Below are 9,674 nucleotides of genomic sequence, written 5' to 3'. Positions count from 1 at the left end.
TGACGTGTCCGCTTGTCGGCTGGAGCAACCAACTGGATTGTGCAATATGCTTTCAAAAAAAAACTGAATTATGCAATATGCCACCTGTCAAGTTCCACTGGACAACTCTAAGTGACCACTGAGGGTTTGAGATTCAGACCACACAAGGTTTTGGACTCAAGAGCAGGTGGTGGAGGTTCCTTTCAACTCAACTGAGACTTGCCACTTTGACACTAGGTCTCCAGATGCTTTTCTACTTTCAAATGTACCAACTGAGCCAAGACTTACATTGCCAACAAAAAGAAAATGCTAAGCAGAGGAAAGAAAACCATTCCGGAACAGTTTTCGACATACGTGAGATTTCTCGTGTACTTCTCCACAGGGAGAAGTTGCAAAACACTCGACTAGTGCGGCCTGCCTCTAGATGCATCAATCTGAATGTAGCTGAGAAAGTGCAGATGCCTCCTCTGGAACTCCCCGTTGATGCATTGCATCCCATGTGTGAACTAAGAAGCTTCCTGGAACCTGATGCGCCGTGTTTCGCGAGCTCGCAGTAAAAATGGCGATTGATCCACATGTTGGCTGTCTCCATCAGTATTTGTGGATCGCGACGTTGAGGTCCGACGAGATGGAGGTCAAAACTGGGAAGGTCTGGTGCCAGACGGCCTTGAAGACCCGCTTCTGGTGCGCCTGCACCGACTGGCAGGGCTTCTGGCCTTGGTACCTTATGTCGAAGATATGGATCACAGGGTCTGCTGACCCAGATGATAAGTACCAGCCGTCCGGAGACCACGACTGGTTTATCAGGGCTGACTGGGACTCGCTGCTCGTTTGCTTCCAACCGATCGCGTGAACCTCCGTCTGCCTCAGCCTGATGTCAAACAAGCGAAGCTGCCTCCCTGGCGACCTGTTATTAGAAACATAAAAAGGTTTAGCTTGCAGCACCGACACCCAAAAGGCACAGAGGGAACAGATTGCACCCAGGACTGCAAATGAGAAACATACAAGGACATCTGTTTTTCTACGCAAACATACAAAGTATTTTAAAGCAATGAGTGAGGTTTAGGTGCAAAATGGAACCCGATAATCAGAAGCAGCATTAGAAGCCCACTTACCCTGTTTGTACCATGTATAGGTTGAAATCACTTGGATTTAGTAACACGCTCAAGCATTTGCTATCAATCAGGTTCTTGTACTCTGCCCTTTCAGCTGAGACATCATATGATATTATCCTCTTGTCCATTCCGACTGATATTATTGTTTTTCTCTGTTGCAAACCGGCAACACCCATGACAGCAGAAGAATGCAGATCCCTGTGCACTTTCTTGTGGTTCCATGAATCGTCTTTCTCTTGCCAGAGCACGACGGCATGGTCACTTCCACCAGTCATAAAGCATGTATCAGACCAGGGCATGAAATTTATGTTGTTTATGATTCCCTTGGTATGAGGCTTCGCTTGCAGGAAAGTAACTTTCTTCTGTTTCACGGGAAAGATCATGAAAGAACATTTTAGTAATGTTGAAAGTAACTCATCTGTTATCCAAAAGAAACAACATAAAAGCATAATTGCGTGGTACAAATGACCGCATGGGTTCTTGAAAGCTTTTACAGTACATGACATAACTACAGATCACATTGGGTCACTGATGCATCCACATATAAATGGCAGAGTAAAATAAACATAGCCGCATAATCACACTAACGGAACTATTTATTATTGCAATGGTCATAAATTCGATGTATTCGATGTATTGCTGTACCTAATTTTGAGAGCAATGGTTATAAATTCGATGTACTGCTGTGTCAGCAGCAATTATTATTGCACAAAGGAGAAGTAGAAATTCAGGGTATTTGGTGGATATGAAAACAGGAATAACTTAAAAGGGCACCTACCAATTCCTATCTAACCTGATTTAATTTAAAATAACAAAATATTCTGATTCAAAATGCACAGAGATAAATTCTGGTATTAAAACACTCCTTCACATGTGAGTGTTTCTAGCTAAAATGATATTTGATGGATCTGAACTGCCCATGAAACCAATCCAGTTCACTGTAACAGTGTTATTTTATAACCACAAAACCTTGTAATGGATGATAATAGATGGAATGCGTGGTGCTACTTCAAGGTTTAAACAGAGTTCTTACTTGTCCTGATGTGTTAAGATTCATCATTGAAACCTGGGTGTCACCACCATCAGCAGTATATACGGCAAAAATTGTGTCACCATCTGGATGCCAAGCTACATCCTCAGGCCACCTTTGCTTTGAAGAAAAGCAATTTGTAGTGCTAAGCAAAGAGATGGATGGCCTGCAAGTACAAATATTCTAATTCAAAGCATGCTTAAATAAAACAAAAAAACATGCAGCTCCAGAACCATTTGAATTAATTCTCCAGACTATAAGAGGTTACATGCACCAGCTTCCCATGCAATGTTTCAAGTGATGAACATCATAGTGTGTCATCTTCTGCAAAAATACTGCTACTGCAGAAGGCAATGCATAAGTAGGCAATGCATACAATAAAAATCAGAAGCTCGCTAATTTCATATTGCTACAACAAAACGTTATCAATTGATAGTTATCTTTTCCCCATTGACACATAAAATGAATACTATATGAGGTACATGGACTCAAATATTACTATTTCATGATACCAATCAGTAGTATATGAATCTGTCATGTGAATGAATATACATACCACGTTGGAGTTAAATCTAATATATAGGAGACCGCTTCATTGGCACGTTGAAGGAGTGAGGGGAAATTTAGCTGTAATGTGTTTCTTATGTCACTTGGTAAAAATGTAAACACAGCCCACTGGCTGTATCTTAGGATACAAACCTAAGATACTGGATTTAATATCCCGGTGTTGTGAAAGTGTATGAAGTGAGGCAGGGCACGGACAATGCAGGAGAACACCAGCCAATCTACCTGGCTTTTGTACCGAGGAACAAAACACGCAAACAGATGCTAAATGGCTAAATTTTGCAATAAAAGCACGTGAATTTCATAAAAACTTAGCATGTGAGCTTCGTAAATAAAATACAGAATCCGCATATACAATACAATCATTGGCATGTATTTATTCTGGTTTAGCATCAATATGACCATGTGGGGAGTACAAACCATTGCCCACGGCTCAAGTTGGCAAAAAATGTAGTATTATATGGCAAATCTTTCACTAACTACTGCCTAGTCTGCATGAAGGCATATAGAAATTATTGCTTTTAAATTAGCAAATGCATCTTCTATCTCCAGACAAACATAGTTATTTTATTGATTTCATTATGACTATAATGTTGTCATGCCTCATGTCTAGGGAGCCCTTGTAGTTAGCCATTTATCCAGTTCATAGCCTTAGAAATGTGTCAGTTTTCTATGTAGGCGCTCTGTTGCTGGAACAAACGACATGGTACCAGGGGTCTCGTTAGTTCAGGACCACCCTTTCTGATAATTACAGTTTGCAGAAGTTGCCAAAGTTTTCCACTTATCGTTGTGGGCTGGCAAGTGTGACAACCTATGACATTAGCTACAGTTGTGTGTCACCTGAACATCCATACCAGAGTTAAATCTACTATATAGGATGCCGTTTCATTGGCACGCTACAGGAGTGATGGGGAAATTTGGCCGTAATGCCATGTAGATATTTGTTATGTCACTTGGTAAAAATGTTGACACATTCTTGTCAGCCAGCCAGCCACTAGCCCACTGGATGTACCTTAGGATATGAACCTAAGATGTTGGGTTTAATATCTCGGTACAGTGAAAGTGTATGAGGTGAGGCAGGGCACAGACAATGCAAGAGAGCATCAGCCAACAGATGCTAAATTTTGCAATAAAAGTGTGTGAGCTTCATGAAAACTTAGCATGTGAGCATCATAAATAAAATAAAGAATCCTCATACACAATACAATTACTAGCATGTATTTATTCTAGCTTAGCATCAACATGAGCATGTAGGGAGTAAAAATCATTGCCTACTGCTCCTGCTGGGAGCAAATGTAATATCATATGGCGAAACTTTCACTAAGTACTGCCTAGTCTGCAAGAAGGCATATATAAGTTATGGGTTTTAATTTGAGCAAATGCATCTTCTATCTCCGAGCAAACACCTACTAAAGTTGTACTAAAGCAGCAACAAGTAATATGGATCGGAGGGAGTACTTTGATTAACTTCATTACGACTATAGTGGTGGCACACATTTATTCTAATTTTATTTTCCACTACAAGTCGATACAAGTAACACTATCTCCCATACGTTTTGGGAGTCAAGTAACACTTCCCAGAAATAAAAGTGAGATATATCATGAAGAGAAACGAGGCAATATGAGGCTTACCCACTTGACTGTACTTGCCAGAGAGTCACCATTCCATCCAATGCACTGCATCACAAGGAAACATAAGACCAAAGTTCTATGTCCAGCAGAAATTACGAAAACTTAACAGATGTCACATTTATTATATTTGGTTACATAGTTTACTCTGTAACATGTACGCGGAGATGAATAATTGACAAAAAATCAACCATTTCCCTAAGCAAATTAGAGTATCCATGTCAACAGCGGTTTCACCCTTGTAACACTTTTCCCCAGTTCATGACCATATCATGGCTAACATTAGACACAAATGCATTTAAGAAGATCAGGACTTATTGGTGTTTTGGGGTTACTAGCCTGCATCATTTTCATTCATCCTTTTCTCGACTCAGAGGCAACTCTTTGACCAAGTTTGTTCGGCAAATGAGTTAGAATTCGACAAATTTAGTTTTCTCCCTCAGCGCATTAATTTTAGGTCATTGGTAGTAGTGTATTTATGATAGCCAGTCGAGCATACTAGTACCTTGTAATGACGAGCTGGTCATCAGCAGGGCACAGCTCAAGACACCTAAGCTTCCTCTTGTGCTGGCTGGAGACCAGGGTGCCGCCGTAGAACTTAAGCGTCGTCGGCGCAGACGACTTCTTGACGCTCTGAACCAAGTTCTGATGTTCTCTCTGCACTGCAAAACAGGAAAAACAGAACCAGGCTTGCATCATCATGCATATCGACGGAGATCGAATTCTATAGGGTAAACTGCTGCCATAGAGCGGACGAGCCGCGGGAAGTACCGATCTCTCGCTTGGGCTTCTTGTCCGCCTTCCTCTGCGGCGCCTGCGCCAAAGACGGCGACGATGACGACGGGGACTTCTTCGGTACGGGCAAAGCGGGCCGCGGGGCTGGACGGCTGTGGCCTGCCCCCGGGATGACGAGCTGCGGCCTCGCCTGCGGCGCGGGGGGCTTCTGGCTCTGCGCCGCCGGCTTGGGGGCCTCCCTCTGGCTCGGTGGCGGCGTCCTGCGATCCGGCGCGGCGGCCTTCTGGACGGGCGGTGGCGGCGTCCTGCGATCCGGCGCGGCGGCCTTCTGGACGGGCGGTGGCGGCGGCGGGGGCGGGTGGCTCCGATCGGGGGCGCGGCCTCGGTGCCGGGCGAGCCTCGACCGCGTGTCGGCCAGCTTCCTCTCGGCGGCTTCCAGCTGCGGACGCGAGGATCGATCTTTCATCACCAAGAACCAAAGGGGGGACGGGAGCGGGGAGGTGAGATGTACCTTGAGCTTGTAGCGCTCGACCTCGCGCTCGTGGTGGGCGATGAGCGCGAGCACGGCCTCCTCCGGGAGCTCGCCGTCGTCCTCCTCCCCGTCCGGCGGCGGCGCCTGGCTGGGGGAGGCGGCGGGGGGCCTGGGCGCGGAGCCGTTGGCGGCGGAGGGGTGGCGGGACCAGCCGTCGTCCTTCTCCAGCTTGGGCCTCTTCATCGGCGGCGCGTCGCCTGCCATCGCGCCGGCGCCGGCGGAGGGGACGAGGGGATGGATGGGGGCAGGCAGGAGGGTGCACGCGCGCCGCCTACCTCCGTGTGCGCGTGGGCCGCAATCGCCACCGCGGGAGTGGAGTAGTAGTTATCCTCCCCCCCCTGACGGGCTCTACTCCTCATGGGCCGCACAGTCACCATTCCTTTCTTCTTTTCATCACACAAACTCAAAAATAAATAAATAAATCCCAGAATTCGTATTTAATGTCTGCTAAATTAGTACACAAATTAGTTTTATGACATACAAAAAAAAAATGGCACACCCCAGAAGGTGAATAGTCATCTGTACCAAAACAAGCGTCCATGCGTCGGGAAGGAAATGTTCGCGTATTGGAACAGAGATGTTCCGATATTTCCAAAACCAAAAAAGATTTTCAAATATGTGACATTAAATGTTCGTATATATCCAAAAAATATGTTTGTGGAAGGAATTCAAAAAATGTTAAGTTTTTCGAAGTAAACTGTTTGTGTGTCATACAAGACACACTCATGTCACTTCTCTACAAGCCAACGATTCAAACCTTTCTGACTGAGAGACGAACCCCTCAACCACCTCGCCGCCACCGGAGGAGCGGCCAGTGAAGCCCGCGCCGGCTTCCAGGATGGTGGCGGCGGGGCGCCTCCTCCGGCTGCGGCCTCCTTGCCGTCACGCCCGTCCGCCGGCCTTTGTGCCCTCCGACGGCCGATCCACCCTCCGCCGGCGCGTCTCTGGCGACGACCTTCTCACCACCCCGCCCGACCTCGCCCTGCTCCCTTCCTTGTCCGATTTCCGCGCCAGATCTCGGCCCAGCGAGGTCTGTCCTGTCGCCGGCGTTTCTCTCCTGCTGGCGCTGGACCCGGGGTTGGGGCTGATGTCCTCCTCGGCTGGCCTTGGGGCTACCCTTGTGGCGCCGCGACGACCCCCGATCTGCGGCCATGACTACAAGGATCTAACGCCGGGATGACGCGAGGTGTCGACGGCGGCTGTAGGGTCGTTGCGCTGGGCATGTGGGGCTGCGGCAATGTGCTGGCCTTCTGCGTGTGCCAGCCGAACGGCGACGCTACGTTTTTCGGTTGGTGGTGCTGATCTAGATCAGATCGGTCAGATGATGGTGTTCGTAGATTGTTCTCCAGCGACTTCCTACGGATCCACGACTACGCAGGTCATCGAAAAGAGTTCGGAAGGTTTTATCTCTTGATCTGGTTGATGACTTCAGTGGTGTGATACAAATTATGGATGATGACTTGACGCAGAGGGTAAGTTGTCGAGTGGTGGCGGTCCAATTGTAGCTGCTGGGATTGCGGAAAAGCGGTGGCGACAACACTTGTGTGACTTGGATGGTGGTGCTGCACGCACCAGGTCTCGAGCTCCGGGGCGAAAGCCTAGGTCAGATCCGAGTGGTTACACCTGGCAATGGCGATGTTTTTATGTCGTTACCTTGTTGGAGGCATTGCTCGGATTTGCTCGTACTGATTCTTCAGGGTGAAAACTTAGATTCTGGTCTTTGTGGTTAGATCCGGTGACGGCGGCGCTTGAGTGTCGCTTCCTTCGTGAAGGCGTTACTGTTGAAGTTCCTCGTCATCATGTGGTGTCAATGGTTGGTTCGAATATGGTCTCAGTTGTAGTTTGTCCATCACTGATCTGATCGTTTTGAATTTTTTTTCTCCTTTTTTCTCGCCCGCACATAGCTTTTGGTCTTATGACTTTGCTAGTTGCGGGTATGTTTCCGCGCGAGTGTGTTGGGTTGGCTGTGTGCATCCTAATTATGCAGAGACCGGGTGTGTGCTCATTGTATGTATCCTCTTGATGCTCCATTTTGAGCCAATAAAGTCCACACGAAACAAGACACTCATGTATTTGTTAGAAAGGAAAACAAGCTACTCCCTCCGTCCCATAATATAAGAACGTTTTTGACACTAGTGTAGTGTTAAAAACGTTCTTATATTTTAGGACAGAGGGAGTACTAACTAAAACACTAAAATAGAAGCGCATTTCATAAAAAAATACTCCCTCCGTCCCAAAATAAGTGTCTCAAGCTTAGTATAATTTTGTACAAAGTTGAGACACTTATTTTGGGATGGATGAGGTAGGAAGGAGAGTGCAGGCACGCCGCCTCCCTCCGTGTGCGCGTGGGCCGCAATCGCCACCGCGGGAGTGGAGTAGTAGTAGTATCCTCCCCTGACGGGCTCTACTCCTTATGGGCCGCGCAAATGCACGGCTCACACAGTCACTATTTCTTCTTCATTATCATATATATATATATATATATATATATATATATATCTGAGACACTAAAAATATATATAAATCTGAGAATTTATATTTAATGTATGCTAAATTAGTATAAAAATTATTTTAACATAGAAAAAAATGGCACACCCTAAAAAGGTAAATATTCATGTGTACCAAAACAAGCGTCCATGCATTGGGAAAGAAAGGTTCGTGTCTTGAATCGGCCGTGGGTCTTGGCCTGGCCGCGGTTCACCTAGATCAGTGTGCTGGTACGCCCACCAGGGTTCAATCCCTAGGATTTGCACCGGTGCTCGCATTTTTCTAGATTTATTTCAGCCTTTCCAGCAATGTTCGTTCAGGGGAGGAGACGTTCCCGTCAATTACACGTCGTCTATGATGACTTTGTCAATCTCAAGATGTTGTGATAGCTCAATTTTCCAGCGGTGCTCATTAAGATAGGTTGTGCATGTGTTTATAGAGACGAGTGTATGCATGTGTATGTTTCAAACCATCTGCGATTGTATTGTGTTAAAAGAAGAGTCTAGAAGCCAACCTAATTCGTGCATTGGAATAAAACACAGCACTTGAGGTCCTAAAAAAAACACAGCACTTGAGCAGCTTAACTTAATCAAATCACTTGGAAGCATCATTATCCTTGTTGTGGGGCCAGCAGCTCTATTGGGAGGCCCACTAGTCACAGACTGGGTATACAACACGTTCGGTACAGATAAGTGCATGCTGCAGAATCTTTTGTCACGTGAGTAGGAGAATCAAACGTTGCACGCTGCCGTGGTAATGATGGAACACACCGGATTTCACTCAGTACGAATGCATATCCCTATGGAGGATGGACGGACGGGATTCGAGTCGATCGCTTATAACACAAGACTAGGAACAAGAGTCGTCGCCGAGTACCTTGTGCTTTTTTTACTGACGCACTTGTCGGACGGACCGGCCGAGAGCGAGCTGAGCTGAGCTGAGCAGAGGAGATCCGATCTGATCCACCACATTCCCTTATTGTTCACTTGTCGGACAACGCCATTTTGCTGCCCAGCGAGCCATAGCACAGCCAACGGAGGCAATGGCGGCGGCGGCTGCTCCGTTGCTGGCGAAGGGGAGGAGGGTGTGCAAGGAGGGGTGCCCCGGGTGCAGCCTGGACCAGACCAACAAGACCAACGCCGGCGTCCCCTACCTCAACTTCTTCTACGTCTGGGTCGTCTGCCTCTGCGCCGGTGAGTGAGCCGTCGTCACCTCTGTCTCTTGGTCTCGTTTTTTCCTTTTCTTTGAAATTCCTTTTCTTTGCGGAAAGCTTTCTTTGAAATTCCTTGGAAGGATCATATGATATTCCATTAAGATGACCTGCTGGTTAAGTCACCAGCTACAGAGTTCATTACTTGCCTCTTCTTCTTCTTCTTCCATTTTTTGAGTGGAATCAGTCCTCTTCTTCTTCCTTGATGGGGCACAAACCTCTCACTTGAAACCTTACCTACCTGCATGTTATGTTGCGCAAGCATGGGAGTTTCGCAGGACTAGATAGATAGATTAACCATGACATTGCCTAACAGACCAACAAATTTTAATACAAAGTTGAGTCGTCTATTTTGTAATTGAGGGAGTAATATATATGACCCCGCACCCCCCC

At 46.6% G+C, this 9,674-nt stretch overlaps 2 protein-coding genes across 8 annotated transcripts in view; one reads left to right on the top strand and one right to left on the bottom strand.

Moving 5' to 3' along the window:
• Positions 1-47: 47 nt before the first annotated feature.
• LOC123114363 (U5 small nuclear ribonucleoprotein 40 kDa protein) lies at positions 48-5,889 on the bottom strand. 4 transcript variants are annotated; one of them, XM_044535808.1, is made up of 8 exons: positions 5,564-5,889; positions 5,358-5,491; positions 5,089-5,312; positions 4,823-4,979; positions 4,321-4,365; positions 2,128-2,290; positions 1,095-1,456; positions 48-886 (listed from the first exon to the last, which is right to left on the bottom strand). In XM_044535808.1, the coding sequence occupies exons 1-8, from the start codon at positions 5,786-5,788 to the stop codon at positions 571-573; spliced, it is 1,626 nt and encodes a 541-aa protein (XP_044391743.1). In that variant the 5' UTR covers positions 5,789-5,889; the 3' UTR covers positions 48-570. The 4 variants fall into 4 exon arrangements, with proteins under 4 accessions (XP_044391743.1, XP_044391742.1, XP_044391741.1 ...); XM_044535807.1 differs by having other exon boundaries at positions 5,089-5,332; positions 5,378-5,491; XM_044535806.1 differs by having other exon boundaries at positions 5,089-5,357; positions 5,403-5,491; positions 5,564-5,888.
• Positions 5,890-8,979: 3,090 nt separating this feature from the next.
• Positions 8,980-9,674, top strand: part of LOC123117821 (probable peptide/nitrate transporter At3g43790) — a 6,115-nt gene continuing 5,420 nt past the window's right edge. For all 4 annotated transcript variants that reach the window (XM_044538496.1, XM_044538498.1, XM_044538497.1 and 1 more), the window contains exon 1: positions 8,980-9,264. In XM_044538496.1, coding sequence (XP_044394431.1) covers positions 9,114-9,264 — 151 coding nt within the window. In that variant the 5' untranslated portion in view covers positions 8,980-9,113. The remainder of the gene's footprint in view (positions 9,265-9,674) is intronic.

The sequence above is a fragment of the Triticum aestivum genome, chromosome 5B (genome assembly GCF_018294505.1).
Source record: "Triticum aestivum cultivar Chinese Spring chromosome 5B, IWGSC CS RefSeq v2.1, whole genome shotgun sequence".
Classification (NCBI taxonomy): Eukaryota; Viridiplantae; Streptophyta; class Magnoliopsida; order Poales; family Poaceae; genus Triticum; species Triticum aestivum.
This window is presented reverse-complemented; position numbering and strand designations above follow the sequence as displayed.

What these genes read in the sequence shown, in the direction of transcription:
- LOC123114363 (XM_044535805.1), bottom strand. Translation starts at nt 5,788, where the DNA reads ATGGCAGGCGACGCGCCGCCGATGAAGAGGCCCAAGCTGGAGAAGGAC. An exon ending in TGGCAAGTACAGTCAAGTGG is followed by an intron (nt 2,291 to 4,320) that starts GTAAGCCTCATA and finishes TTGTACTTGCAG; the next exon opens with GCCATCCATCTCTTTGCTTA. An exon ending in ATCTTAACACATCAGGACAA is followed by an intron (nt 1,457 to 2,127) that starts GTAAGAACTCTG and finishes CCCGTGAAACAG; the next exon opens with AAGAAAGTTACTTTCCTGCA.